General features: G+C 39.2%; 1 protein-coding gene across 1 annotated transcript in view; it reads left to right on the forward strand.

Annotated features, from left to right (window-relative positions):
* LOC136881946 (uncharacterized) overlaps window positions 1–16333 on the forward strand; it is a 99226-nt gene that overhangs the window by 79508 nt on the left and 3385 nt on the right. The window contains exons 9-11 of the mRNA XM_068229443.1: window positions 1034–1176; window positions 5828–5929; window positions 11763–11847. Coding sequence (XP_068085544.1) covers window positions 1034–1176; window positions 5828–5929; window positions 11763–11847 — 330 coding nt within the window. The remainder of the gene's footprint in view (window positions 1–1033; window positions 1177–5827; window positions 5930–11762; window positions 11848–16333) is intronic.

The following is a 16333-nucleotide window of genomic DNA, read 5'->3' on the forward strand; positions in this document are numbered from 1 at the left end:
CGGCGACTTCACCATTGTGGATGTTCCCTTGTTAGAAGTAACAGACATGAAAGTAGCAAGAATGATTGCTGGTACAAACGGGTGGGAACAATGGCACGAGGGTACTCGGAATGAGGCAATAAAGGCTAATTTAGGAATGAACTTGATGGATGAAGCTGTACGCATAAACCGGCTTTGGTGGAGGGGTCATGTGAGGCGAATGGAGGATAGGTTACCTAGGAGAATAATGGACTTTGTTATGGAGGGTAAGAGAAGTAGAGGTAGACCAAGATGATGATGGTTAGACTCAGTTTCTAACGATTTAACACGCTGAGTGCCAAGCGACACCATTTGGGTACGTGAGAGCAGTCAAGTTTTTGAACTTCACGTCCCCATATGGGGTCGTACGTTCGTTCTAAAGAGAAAACTGTGCGAACCCATTTGGGTGCGCAGCAAGTATGTGTTTACAAGTTGTATGTAGTCTCTTCCTGCCATCTGCTGGTCGTCTAAGTACGTGCATAGTCCACCTTTCATTCCTCAATTCCTGTTTTGGCGCGACCCCATATGGGTACGTCAAGAGTGCTTTGCAGGGTGACAGTCATTGTCCATATCGCGCATGGATTGTTTATGTAAGTGTGCAGTGCTGTGAGTTTCCTTTTCTTTTTTAAGTCGTTACGAGTAAATCCAACAGTAAAAGACTTAGTTCAGATAGTCTGGACGATATATCGAACAAGTCGGTCAATGATGATGTAGACGAAGTATATAGTTGCAGTGATTTTGAACCCAGTACAGAGCAAATAGCAATCTTGCACGTTCATCCACATTGACAAATTAGTCTTCGGCGTACACTTCCCCACTGTACTCCAAGTTCCAAAGCCATGTGCAGAAGAAGTTAAATGATGTCTAATTACTGTATTAGTTCTCATTTTTTATCTTTGTCCCAGAGATATGGAATACAGAGATACCTGTTAAAAATGCATATTTCCTTATAATAATTTACATTAAATTCCGACCACTATATATAACTACTTCTCTGGGTGAATTTGTTTCACAGATTCTGCAGATGTGATGATGGTTTCTCCTCCTAGGGCAAGCACAAGTGGATACCCTGAGCCGGACGTATTTAGAGATAATGGACACACCTTGGACTCTATTGAATGTCCTTCGGTTTGGGACGAACCTCTGATCATGGAAGAGGTATGAAGTCAAATAGTAATGTTTATGTGCATTAGATACTACTTGCTTAGAGGTGAGGCCCATTATGGGAGTGTGAGAGATTCTATAAGTATAATGCAGGTGGCGGCGGGAGAATAACTGCCACAGTATCCCCTGCCTGTCGTAAGAGGCTAATAAAAGGAGCCTCAGGGGCTCTGAACTTTGGAGCATGGGTTGGTGACCATGGGGCCCTTAGCCACGTCGTGATATTGCTTCCACTTACTTGTGCCAGGTTCCTCACTTATCCGACCTCCCTTGGTCAACTCTTCTTTTCTGAACCCCGATGGTATTAGAGCACTTCAGGCCTAGGGAGTCTTTCATTTTCATGCCCTTCGTGGCCCTTGTCTTTCTTTGGCCGATACCTTCATTTTTCAAAGTGTCGGATCCCTTCCATTTTTTCTGTGATTAGTGTTATATAGAGGATGGTTACCTAGTTGTACTTCCTCTTAAAACAATCACCACCACCTGAGGACCACTATGGGTTTGTGTTGCCTTCGAGTTGTGCCATTATGAAAGGAACAACATAGGTTTGCATTACCTGTGATTAGTACTGCTACCTAAGGAACACTATGGTTCTACTTTACTAGTGATTAGTACCATTATGAGGGGCCGGTGACATGGATTTTGGACCCCTTTAGACAACAAACATCATAGATTTAGGATTTTGCTTTGGAAGCAGTCCTTTGTTCAGTTTATACCATTGTTTTAAGTTATTTTCTGGGGAGCAGGGGCGTAGTGTTTTGGTTCCACTGATTGTTTCAAGTTCATAATCATTGTTCGTCATCTTTTTGAATTCTAGTCAGTGGATTGATTTTGGAATTATTTTTAACTTCTAATATTAAGTTGGATTCACTGATTATTTTACATTCATGTTCATCCATTCATTCCTCATTAAGATTTTGAATTCTGGTCAGTGGATGGATTTTGGAATTTCGAATTTTCATTACATTTCATCTGATCTTGTACCAGTAAGGGCCAATGGCATAGATGTTAAGCCCCTTTAAACTAGCATCATCATCATCATCATCAACAATTTTCTTTCCTGCCGTACATCTCTCTATGAGAGGCTTGCAGAGTTGCTGCAGATTGTCATCTGTACTCGGGGAAACAACCCAAATTTTTAGGAAGCTGTATAAAACTATATTACAGAACCATCTTCACACAAGTTTGAAATTGGCTCATTATCTAAGTTACTGGTCTGAAGCACCAGAATCAAAGTGTTCACTTGGTGTGTAATTGTTTTCCTTGTCCTAAAATTTCAAAACCAGAGATTTCCATAAGATTATCCAGTATGGATTAGATGTTCAATGGGGGTAAGAGTGGGTCCACCTATTCAGTACTGGCTATATTCTCACTGAAACACTAATGGGACTGTTTAGACTTTATTTTGAGATATTCCTCAGCCATTACAAACTCACCTCCATATAGGAAATGAAGACCCTTGGAGGGGTTGAAGGTAAAGGCTTCCACTATTCATAACCTCAGCACTTGATGGGGTAGTGTGGTTAGTTCTACACCCAGCCGTCTTTGCCCCCAGGAATTAACCTGGTGTAGGCTGAGTGAACCTCAGGACCAAATGCACCTCCAGAAGAGGAAATCTTGTTTCTTAAATTCTTTTTACTTCCTGGTAGGGAATCAAACCCATGTTCTTCCGGGTGAAACAAGCACACCTTTACAGTCTTGACCAGGCAGACCCCCTTACCCATTACATAATCTAAATTTGTCCTAATTTACACTGACTGACAGTGACAATGCAACACCAAGGAGGAGTGGTTCGAAAGGGATGAAAGTTGGGGAAAAAACACAGACGGCACGGACGAATAATTGATGTTTATTTCAAACCGATATGCAGGTTACACAATGCGCACGGCATCGACTCAGTAGGATGTAGGACCACCGCGAGCGGCGATGCACGCAGAAACACGTCGAGGTACAGAGTCAATAAGAGTGCGGATGCTGTCCTGAGGGATGGTTCTCCATTCTCTGTCAACCATTTGCCACAGTTGGTTGTCCGTACGAGGCTGGGGCAGAGTTTGCAAACGGCGTCCAATGAGATCCCACACGTGTTCGATTGGTGAGAGATCCGGAGAGTACGCTGGCCACGGAAGCATCTGTACACCTCGTAGAGCCTGTTGGGAGATGCGAGCAGTGTGTGGGCGGGCATTATCCTGCTGAAACAGAGCATTGGGCAGCCCCTGAAGGTACGGGAGTGCCACCGGCCGCAGCACATGCTGCACGTAGCGGTGGGCATTTAACGTGCCTTGAATACGCACTAGAGGTGACGTGGAATCATACGCAATAGCGCCCCAAACCATGATGCCGCGTTGTCTAGCGGTAGGGCGCTCCACAGTTACTGCCGGATTTGACCTTTCTCCACGCCGACGCCACACTCGTCTGCGGTGACTATCACTGACAGAACAGAAGCGTGACTCATCGGAGAACACGATGTTCCGCCATTCCCTCATCCAAGTCGCTCTAGCCCGGCACCATGCCAGGTGTGCACATCTATGCTGTGGAGTCAATGGTAGTCTTCTGAGCGGACGCCGGGAGTGCAGGCCTCCTTCAACCAATCGACGGGAAATTGTTCTGGTCGATATTGGAACAGCCAGGGTGTCTTGCACATGCTGAAGAATGGCGGTTGACGTGGCGTGCGGGGCTGCCACCGCTTGGCGGCGGATGCGCCGATCCTCGCGTGCTGACGTCACTCGGGCTGCGCCTGGACCCCTCGCACGTGCCACATGTCCCTGCGCCAACCATCTTCGCCACAAGCGCTGCACCGTGGACACATCCCTATGGGTATTGGCTGCGATTTGACGAAGCGACCAACCTGCCCTTCTCAGCCCGATCACCATACCCCTCGTAAAGTCGTCTGTCTGCTGGAAATGCCTCCGTTGAGGGCGGCCTGGCATTCTTAGCTATACACGTGTCCTGTGGCACACGACAACACGTTCTACAATAACTGTCAGCTGAGAAATCACGGTACGAAGTGGGCCATTCGCCAACGCCGTGTCCCATTTATCGTTCGCTACGTGCGCAGCACAGCGGCGCATTTCACATCATGAGCATACCTCAGTGACGTCAGTCTACCCTGCAATTGGCATAAAGTTCTGACCACTCCTTCTTGGTGTTGCATTTGCTCTGTCAGTCAGTGTAAAAAAAAATGCTGAACATCTTACAAAATCAGGGTATCTTGCAATGCAGCTTTCCACCCTACGTCGCATGGAACACACGTTCTCATAATGTATCGTAGTCAGTCATGTTAACTGCATACACCTTGGTCTTTACATGTCCCCAAAGCTAAAAATCTAAAGCGTTATGGTCAGACGAATGGGCAGGCCAATCCATCGTTCTTGGAAGATCCGTGTTAGGTGTCGCCTAACCCTATGATGAAAATGGGCTGATGCTCCATCGTAATAAGACCATAACACAACAGGCTAGTAGGTTGAGTAAAAATATATAGAGACTAATCACCTTATCGGTATACAGTACAATCTAAAAATATTTATCTAACAAATGTGGAAATGTTTTGGCTCTAGAACCATCATCTGCGCACACACTTACTTTCAATAAGATTAATAGCATACACATTTTTCAAAGGAAATCATGAATGTAATAAGGACATATATCTTGATGATTGAGACAATTCAAAACAAAATATTTATGTGCTATTAATCTTATTTAAGTGTTTCTATGCTGCTGATGGTTTCAAGAGCTGAATATGTGCACATTTGATAGATTAATATTGTTTTTAGTTTATATTGTGTATTGAGCAGGTGATTTATCTAAGAATGTGTTTGTGTGTGTATTTAGTCAATACTGACCAATATGAGCACGATTACTTATAATGTTAGTAGGTTTTCGATCAATGTTTACGTAGGAACTTTCTTCAGTATTTTATTGCATATGACCCTCTGTAAATTATTGAAATGTGGTAATCATTGATAGTAGTGGTAGCAAACCATAACTCAAAAGATACTGGGTCTTTGTGACCAATGTTTATAGGACCTTGGTTTGTTGCGTGCCTCCTACTCTTTCAATATTGGAACCTTTTTTTCAAGGACACACTGTACAAATGAAACAAGACACTTTAAAAAATCCATTAGTCTTTGGTGTTAATATTTCTTTTGTACTTTTTTAACAGTAGGCTTAACACCAATGTCCTTCAGTTGTTGTATAATCTAAATGTTCATTAATGAAGATAATGTTTAGTTAAGTTTAATAGCATCGTTTTGTTAAAGTTGTAACTGTAGAAGTCGGTCATGATCTTGATTGCACTGTGACTCAAGAATGTATGTATTTAACAAACTTGAAAATTGGCCAAGGGAGGGACATCTTCTAAACCAGAACTGTGAAACCCAATGGCCCAATAGATGTCTGTAGGCAGTTGTCAATATGGATCAATTGGATGTTGTCCAAAAATGATGTCTGGAGAAAGAAAGAGGAAAAAAGAGAATCAAACTACTGTTGGTTGAAGAAAAGGAAAAATGGAAAGATGTGTATTGTACGAGACTAAATCCCTCACACACAGCTGCATGCTCCCTATTCTGTTTTTGTTACTTCAGAACCCTCTTTATCTCTTTATTTTTTACTTGAAACCAGTCTAATTGGCATAAACAATTTTTATGTTTTGTAGGACATAAACGAATGGGCCACAAACGACATCCCTTATAATCTCCGCAAGCGGAAAAACGAGAAAAAACTAGATCCATTTCTGGATGCAAGCTGGCTGCAGGACGTAAGTTGATCATCTGCTTGTTGCAATAAAACTCTTCTTTATGCTGATTGTTTCTTTTTCTAATTAAAGAGCTTGGTTTTTTAAGACAGATTTCAATATTCAAGGGTTCACTTGAAAAAGAAAATGAACCTGGCATTTTTAAAATATTTTATTTAAATGAGTCATATCTTTTCTTTGAAAATGTCTTATATCTTTCCTAAAATGGATTATACTGGTATTTCTAACACATCAGCCAATACATGGAAGACAAGAGTCATATTCTCAGTATGTAATATATAAAAACCAAACCAAAACCAAACCCCATGGCACTACAGCCCTTGAAGGGCCTTGACCTACCAAGCGACCGCTGCTCAGCCCGAAGGCCTGCAGATTACGAGGTGTCGTGTGGGCAGCACGACGAATCCTCTCGGTCGTTATTCTTGGCTTTCTAGACCGGGGCCGCTATCTCACCGTCAGATAGCTCCTCAATTCTAATCACGTAGGCTGAGTGGACCTCGAACCAGCCCTCAGGTCCAGGTAAAAATCCCTGACCTGGCCGGGAATCGAACCCGGAGCCTCCGGGTGAGAGGCAGGCACGCTACCCCTACACCACGGGGCCGGCATGTTATATATGGGATTTTAAAATAGTCTTCTAGTGATGTAGTCCTTGTGCTACATTCAGTATAACATATAGAGTTTAATATGCTATACATTTCTAGAATAGAAACTGAAATGAAGAGCAGTAGTCTGAGTTGGATGAAACAGAGTACCATACAGTATAAGGCAGATGCTGATTATATGAAAAATGTGCAACATTGTGGATGTTAAAATTAATCTGTCAGGCTTCTGGGTAGCATTCATAATGTAGATTAAGAACAATAAATTTTGACATAGACGACTATGGATATCTTATTATGAAGTCTGACATAAAGGGGCATGAGTCAAGACAACTGTTGCACTTGCCTCCCTTGTAAAAAAAAAAAAAAACAAATATTGCATTGCCAACAGGTTTACATTCATTTTACACCAGATTATGGCCAAAAATGATGGTATCTTTACAACCACCGGATGTTCAAAAATATTTAGTTTGACTTCTCTCCTGTAAAATTTAGTTCTCTTGACTTATGGAAGGTCAGGTTGATTCAAAACTAAGAGTGGAATCCAGCAAGGAAGTTGTCATTCACCACTCCTCTTCATAATCATAATGGATGAAATTTTAAAAGCAGTTAAATGAAAGGGTCCATCAACTAATGCCCTGGGTTTTGCTGATGATATAATGGTATGGGGTGAGACAGAAGCAGAAGTACTGGTACAAGCTAGACTAGATCTTCGGCATGAAGCTTTTATGACCTTAGGCCTTAATCAGCAAAACCAAGACAGTTGGCTTGGTGATTAATAACAACTCTCAGATTGTTCATCTAAGAATTGAAGATGAGGAGATGGATATCGTAGACAACTTCCAGTACTTGGGTAATGTTCTGTCCTCGGACAATACCACACATCAAGTGATTAGCAACAGAATACAGAAAGCTTCTACATTCTGTCACGCTGTATGACAAATACTCCGGGATAAAGCATTTCTGTTAATTTCCAAGATTAGCTTCTACAAAATATATCTGGTACCTGTGTTGATGTATGGTCTGGAAGCAGCTACTCTTACTGGATCAACAAAGAGTCATCTTCAGACAACAGAAATGAAGTTCCTCTGTTCTTGTCTACAAAAAACTAAAATGAAGTAAGGAATATGGATATCTGACAACAGCTTGTATGGGAAAGAAACTTGCTGGAGAGCCTCAAAGTGAAGAGATTGCAATGGTATGGTCACATGAAAAGAAAGGCTCCCCATAGGACTCGTCCAGCATACTTTGACCACAGTGTTCCTGGGAAGAGACCAAGAGGAAGACCTTGTGATGTTTGGGAGAAGCCGATTTTCAAGAACCTTGAAATCGGAGATGTAAACTGGTATTGCAAATATGAACATCTGTGGATGGACAGGACAAACTGGAGGAGACTTGTACACAACTGCACCCGGCTTGCTGGAGCAAAGAAATGACAACTTATGCCCTGTTTTGACTGTTCCCTTGAGTTGTATATTACACTGGCAACACTTTCGTGTGTAGAATGTCTGATTTAGCCGTATGACAGGTAGGTTTTCTTGCTCCGTAAATTAGTGCGATACCCATTCTCGGACAGATTGTCATTGTAGATGTGCTCTGATCAAGCAATATCCAAACCCCATTGAAGAATCAGTCTCTATGATGTGGAGTTTGTGTTCTGTACCCTGTTCACAGCCGGTCAACATTCTGATCCATACAGCATGAACTACTACTGCTTTTGTAAGGCAGATCCTTTGATGATGTTGAGAATCATCTGCTGAACATGAAATACTGCATTTTAGTGTGGTGGAGGATAGTTGCAGGAATGCTGGGACAGCACAAAGACTTAGTCCCCGAGCCAAGAGAATTACCTGCTTATGATTGTGAGATAAAGTTCCTGAGCTCCACAGTTCAAAAAACAAAACTGGAAGTTAAGGAATGACATTGCTTAAAAGGAACCTGGAACTTGAGACTTCATTGTTACATCGAGTCAAGTGGTTCAGGCGTATAATGGGGATGGAGCCAACAAGGAGAGCTTATGGTAACAGGAAAACGGACAGTGGCAAGGCAAAGAACCCACAGGATGGACATTACAGATTGGTGAAGGACACTGGAGGATGTCATTAATAACAGAATGTAGCTCAATAAGACAGGATGTAAGCAGCTCAACAGTACCCGGGAAACAGGAACTGTAAAATCATGATAAATTCTGATGACCCTGCTGGGAATCGTTCGGGGCCCAGTCATCCAAAGACGTTAATTTTCACTACTCAGCAAGAAAGCTGCATGAACTACAGTGCCATACGTTTAAGATTGATTGGCATGTGGTGGTCATTCTACTTCCTTCATTATGCCCACTTAGAGTGCATTTGCACTTCTAAGCTTGGTCTGATGGCTCCTCCTCTTCCCAAAATCTCTTCATGAACTTGCTGTGATGTTTCTTGTGTTTTTCTGTTCACTGGATTCCAGTGATCTTTTTAGCTTTCTCCACAAAGATGTGATTTGTAACCAGAGTTCGAAATGATTTACCAAGTTTTGATGTAATCATCTGTAGTTCATTTCTTGTAAATCCTGCCTAATTTCTTCCAAGTCTATTATTGTCCATTCTATAGATGTGACCATAGAATTTAAAGATTCTCCTACATATGGCATCAGTAAGCTTATGTTGCTGGTGACGCTGCTTCTTCACTACTGTCACAAACATACACAAACTTTCATTCCTTCATGTTTGTTTGTGTTGCCTTTCCTGCCACTGATCCCTCAGCTGCTCTTCTACATAATCTTAAGCAATTCTCAGTAGAGATCTTTCGTTGATGCAAACTTTTGTCTTAAAAATCTCTTTTGAGATATTTTACGTTGCAATGGTGACCCTTTTAAGTCTTGGTGCACTTGGTTCCCCATTATTTTGACAAGTCCTTAAAAATATCATTCTGTCATGTTCACTGATATCCCTTTAGCTACCTGTGACGTGGTAGAATGAGTTTATCTGCAGGAACATTATTAGCCCCTAGAATTCCCCTAAAATACTACCTTTCTCTTTTCTTTATGTACAGAATCCTCCCTGTGAACAATATGACCTTACTGCAACTGGGAGGCTTGTGCATCCCAATGAAGCAGGTAGATGAGCTGCAAGTGCAAACATATCAGATGGATATCTATAGAGATACCAGAATAGTTAATGGTTCATCAAAGGGAGGGGTGGTATCCTTCTGGAACTGCATGTTGCCACTTTTGCCCAGGGTCAGTTTTCATAGTGCTAAATTCAGTGATCAAGTTGCTGAAGGGAAAGAACTGTCTGTAGAGGGGGTTGATATAATATACTGTACACCAAAAGGAAGAGGAAACAAAGCTATATCCCTTCGTAAACTAAAATTTGACTTGGTTCGTAATCCCTGTGACAGATGCTTGCATAATATGAAGGTTGCAAGTTGCATACTAGTAAGGTACTCCACATCTGTGAATATCTGATGCATGCCATATCTAGCATAGCACTCCACAGTGTCAGATTAAAGAACAGAGTATGTTCTGTGAAGAAGAATGAAGTTAAAAAAATGCTGTTTTTTGACCTGTAGATATTAATCTGACTCCTTAGCTGAATGGTCAGCATCAAGGCCTTTGGTTCAGGGAGACTTGGATTTGATTACATGCCAGGTTGTAAATCAGAATCGCCTCTGGTTAATTTCTCGACTCGGACTCTATTTTTGCTCATGCCAACACACTGTTTGTCAGGAGGAAGGGCATCTGGCCATAAAACAATGCCAGGTCCATTGTGAGACTCGTTTCAACAGTGACACCAGCATGTGTGTGGGGGGAAGGGAGGGGGGGAAGCGGAAGGAGAACCATCACCACCCCCTCACTTAAAACCAGTTGTCTCTGTCTGTTCAGAGTAGATTTTTTTTTTTTTTTTTTTTTGAAATCACATTTAACTGATACTGAAGATGATTTTGTTGAATGTTTGTTTTTTTATACCTTAAATTGCATTCCAGGCCATTCAATAACACTCCCTTAAACAGCGAGTTTCTCTCATCGGTTGGCAGACAGGTGCACCCAGCTTATCTGCCACCTGTTGACTCATCATTTCCCGTTACACAGCACTGTGTCAACGCGGGAATGCCCGCACTTCTTAGTTCAGGTCCATGCTTAGAAAGTGTTAGCCACTTGAGAGGAACTGAGTCTTTAAGGAGCGAATTGTTAAAAAAATGTATACTTAATAAGAGAAAAGTAAATGACATCACAGAAAGATTAGAACATATGCTAGAAAATCCCTAAGACGAGTTGGACAAGAAGCTGGGGTTTCAAAGAGCTCAGCACGGTGGGCTGCAAAAAATATAAAAATTGAAATGATACTGTTTGGTGATTTGTATTTATTGGGGAGCTTAAAAAATTAGTCTAGAGGCACGCGGCTTGAGCTTGCATCCGGGAGATAGTAGGTTCGAATCCCACTATCGGCAGCCCTGAAGATGGTTTTCCGTGGTTTCCCATTTTCACACCAGGCAAATGCTGGGGCTGTACCTTAAGGCCACGGCCGCTTCCTTCCAACTCCTAGGCCTTTCCAATCCCATCATCGCCATAAGATCTATCTGTGTCAGTGCGACGTAAAACCCCTAGCAAAAAAAAAAAAAATGTCTATGTAAGAAAACCTCACACAATGGACTGACTTGAACATATCCGGAGAGAAATAGCCTCAATTACGGAAGACAAACTTATGTGTGTGAATTGGAGTTTCCTGAGACAATGCCAGAAATGTGTGGATGCAGGAGGAGAAAATCTCCTGTTATGTTACAAGCTAATTTTCTTAATTCTTATTTTCTAAATTTAATTGTTATCTCATGTCGTGCACGGATAAAGAGATCAAAGTGCTGTCCTTTTTGCTCTGCCGCAGAGTGGGTAGTGATGAGTCAATGGGAGGCAGATAAGCTGGGTGTGTCTGCTGGCCAACCAATCAGAGAAACACTCTGTAAATTACCTAGTATGTACTTTGATGTTAGCCATTTTAAATGTCTTATAAATTAAGATACGTTAAGATACACAGTATAATTAATGAGCATTCTTTTGCTATATATGTTTTCCAGGCTGTTAAAAGTAATACCTGGAAAAGATGACATTTAATTCATAATTTTTCAAGTGTTTTCTAGTATTCATTAATCTTAAATTTGTTTCAATAGACTGGAAATCTTGAAGGTTATATAATTATTAACCAAATCAAAAGTGAAAAGAAAATAGCTCCCACTTTTAGGAATCTTTTTTCTTTCTTTCAGAGCACATTTTGCAATGAAACTATTGTGGATCCCGGTGATACGACATTTGTCCTCGAAGAGAAGAGAAAAACAATGAAAACAAAAGGTAACTTTAGTCAAATCAACTGCTGTTGTTACACACTCATAAATTGCCATACTGATATTGAAAATAGTTTGTGTACCTTAAATAGCATTAGGCCCTACTGCCTTTAAAGTAGGAGATATCATTTCAAGAGATCACATTTGGAAACTACCCAGGAAGTAATTTTCTTGCTATGTGTTCAAATTGGACTGTGATTAAGCTAAAACATCCATCACTTTCTTGAAATCTTCACCCCTTCAGTAGCGTTTTTGAGTTTTGATAATAGAAGTCTCAGGGTGCAATGTCAGGTGAGTAGTGAGGATGTGGCACCCGGGACAATGTTGTTGATCAAGAACAGTGAAGTTAGGAGGTGAATTTTCATAGTGAATGAGCAACATGTTGATTTGCCATTGATAAAGTTGTTTCCTCCCTGCATCTTCATGGACAAGTTTCAAAGTGTTGGTGTAGAAAACAGCATTTTCTATCTGTTTAACCAGGTGGAACAAATTTCTTGTGAAAATATACCTTTCTGATCTAAAAACCTCTTGCGATTAGCGATGTTTTGTTTTTTACTTGGAATTGACCTTTACAATTCTTTTCTAAGAAATTTTGTCAGATTTCAGTAGTATCTTTCCGTACACTTTTATTTAGAAAGCTTATCTGATGGGTTCAACCCCCTGTTTAACACATTGAGGTAGAAGGCCATACGCCGCACGGGCTATGCCATTTATTGCGAAGAACGAAGCCTGCACGAGTTCCGTGGTTTTCATAATTTTCACTATGAAACAAACTTACCATGTGCATTGATTGGCACTGCTCTATAAGATTTGGTTAATACAGTTCTTGCAAAAAAAATTTTAAATGGCAGCAAACTACAGACTGAACGATGGTGATTTATACCAACTGAACAGACCTAACAGATCACACATAATATTTATGCACTAATTATTATGTAGACTTATCTCTTATACAATTCTAAATTGCCTAAAAACCAAATAAATGCTTATCAGCCATGTTTTATTAGTTAAGATTATACGCTGAAATTTTTAGAAAAATGAAAAAAAAAAACCCACCTCATTTCAATCTATTTCCATGGTAAGGGATCTATCAATTGTATGACTTTTAGAAAGTATGAACTTAAAGATAGTGAAATAAAAAAATGACCCAAGTTCAAAACTAGTATTTCATTTAAAAATCCAAATTTAATGAAAAATAGTCAGTCTGGTGGATTAAAATGTGAGAGAGACCTGTGTGTTAACAGCAGCTTCTCTGATTGGTTCAAATTTCCTTTAGAGTATTGATTTTGTAAACTTCCCCCATGTTGTATCATTTGAGAACTCCTAGTTTATTTGTTCACATGCTGTTGTGTCATGGCTGAGGCATGTCAATTTTTGTCATGAAATATTTGGTTAAAAGTAAGTGCACTATAGTATGGAATAAAATGTCACTCGTTGGTTCATTTCCCAATACGTACGTTATCCCTTTGGTATCCTTTTCTACTTTTCTGTTTGTCCTGTGCTCTTTATCTTTTACCCCTTGTCCTTATGCGTCTTATATTTCTTTTTTCCTGTACTTATCCAGCTTTCTTCTTAACCTATATTTCCTGCATCAGGAGTGAAGATCTGTCAATGAGCGTTGATGCCCGACCTCCTGTTGAAGCTAGGAGGTAGAAACGAACTTGGCGAGGGCTGAGAAGAGATGGACGTAGAAGAATTGGGACTGATGAGAGCGATGGCAGTGTACGAACATGTGGAGATTGTCCTCGTTTGTCTTTAGTTTCCTATTTCTTTTCCTCTATCATGCGTTGACCTCATGAAATTAATTTAATTTTGGTCTGTAGTGATGATTGATCACTATCAACAAGGATGGGAAGGTCCACCTGTTCAATACAGTTATTTTGTTATTATTATTTATTTCAAAACTTTATAGTTACTAATATTTTGATATTTTACATATAAGAAATAGCTTAATAATAATTTACATAAGTTTACAATATATGCCTTGATTATTTTCTTTGTTATAGAGGTTGCAGCCTTTTCAGTGTATGGTCCGTACTGAGCATTCAGGAATGTTCTGATGATGTAGCAAGTCTTAAAAATTGCAGCCTTTTGTGCCACTTTGTGAATATAGATGGGAAGCTGAAATATCATTAAGTTTACTGGAAATGATTTTGGTGTTAATCCAGTGGGAGAAAGGAGAAAAGGAAGAATTGTCACTCTGTCTTGTTTCCAGATACTTGCTACTTCCATAGCCAGAGTATATTTATCAACTTTCTCTCTGTATTTCTGTTTCATATTGTGTTCATTCTTTTTGTCTGTTAATGTAATGTCTGGTCTATTGTGCAGAGTTGATTTATCTGTTTGTATTGTTCGATCCGAGTAGAGTTTAAAATTTTCGTTTTCCACTACACTTTGTGGGGAATATTTGTAGTAAGCCACTCTGTTCTGGATCAAAGATCAGGTCAGGGCAGTTCCTTGGTGTATACTTTTGGCTAGATCATTGTGCGTCAGTGTACGATGTTGGCGCTAGTGATCTGCAGTTGCTTATGATGTGCTCATTGGTTGCTGTTGCATTTCCTACATCTGTCATTCTTAGTAGTAGGATCTTTAAGGGTGTTTCCCAACTTATAATAATAATAATAATAATAATAATAATAATAATAATAATAATAATAATAATAATAATAATAATAATAATAATAATAATAATAATAATAATAATAATAATAATAATAATAATAATAATAATAATAATAATAATAATAATAATAATAATAATAATAATAATAATAATAATAATAATAATAATAATAATAATAATAATAATAATAATAATAATAATAATAATAATAATAATAATAATAATAATAATAATAATAATAATAATAATAATAATAATAATAATAATAATAATAATAATAATAATAATAATAATAATAATAATAATAATAATAATAATAATAATAATAATAATAATAATAATAATAATAATAATAATAATAATAATAATAATAATAATAATAATAATAATAATAATAATAATAATAATAATAATAATAATAATAATAATAATAATAATAATAATAATAATAATAATAATAATAATAATAATAATAATAATAATAATAATAATAATAATAGCATACAGCACGTCATCTCTGGTTGCCCACACTTGGCCAACACCGATTATAAGCACCGACATGATCAGGTAGCAAAAATCATTCACCTGAAACTTTCTGTAAAATGTGGATTTCTTCAGTCATCAACTGCATATTGGAAATATACACCACCACCCATTCTCGAAAACTCTTCATATAAACTACTATGGGACCGAGAAGTCATAACCGATGTCACGCTCAGCAACAATAGGCCAGATATTATTCTAATCGATAAATCAAAAAGATCCGCATCCCTTATAGAAATTGCTTGTCCAAATACCTCCAATCTGCAAACAACAATAGCCACAAAGATATCAAAATACACAGAACTGGCAATAGAAATACAACGCCTGTGGAAACTAGAATCAGTCACCACAGTTCCAATAGTAATATCATGTACCAGTGTTATTCCAAAATGCTTGCACAGCTCTCTGGCCGCATTAAACCTGCATCATCACACATACGTAGAACTACAGAAAGCCACCCTCCTGAGCACCTGCCACATTGTGAGAAAGTTCCTAGGAACGACTTTTCCTCTGACTCACGCCAAACAACATGAAGTTCCAGGTCGCAGTTCCAGTAATACTGAAGAACAGATTCCCAAAACGGGGACATAAGAAGTCTGAAGTTGTTTGTATTTATTGTATAAATGTATATGTTGTAATTATTTCTGTTGTAAATATTTGTACATATATGTACCTGTAGTTTCATAATCAAGAGGGTGACTCCTTGCTTAGGCCGAGTCAGCCCATTATGTTACCGGCACAAGCCGAGCCTTCCTAAATTGATACAAATAATAATAATAATAATAATAATATCGGGTCTATTGTAATAATAGCCTATATGTGGTTCATTCATTACATCCCTGCCTTGGTCAGACTGGAAAATAGGTTGTAGGTTTTCATTCATCTGGTCTAGTTTAACCCTATTTTGTTAGGTCCACTTCAGCCTTAATTTCATAAATAGAAAAGACATTACATGCAAATTACAATCACTGATAACATAATATTGTACAATTGGTATGTCTTGACTTAAGTAGAAGGCATGATCAAAACGTTTCTGTTTGAGGGTGTTGCTGCAACAGACATGCAACGCAGTGCAACTGCAATGCAGGCATATAAGCACAGACATTTAGGCAAAGGGATTAGTGTGGGGGTCGTATCGTGCCGAGGTGCATGTGGTAAATGTAACCACATAAACGTTAAATGCAACCTCGTAAACGATGTCGTCATTATTACCAAATACATCCAAACAGGACCAATGTGCTGTTATTCTGTTCTTGGCTGCCAAAGGACAAACACCAACAGACATCCATCAGAGAATGAAGACATGTCTGTGGAAAACCACTGTTGT

Source organism: Anabrus simplex, chromosome 10 (genome assembly GCF_040414725.1).
Source record: "Anabrus simplex isolate iqAnaSimp1 chromosome 10, ASM4041472v1, whole genome shotgun sequence".
NCBI lineage: Eukaryota > Metazoa > Arthropoda > Insecta > Orthoptera > Tettigoniidae > Anabrus > Anabrus simplex.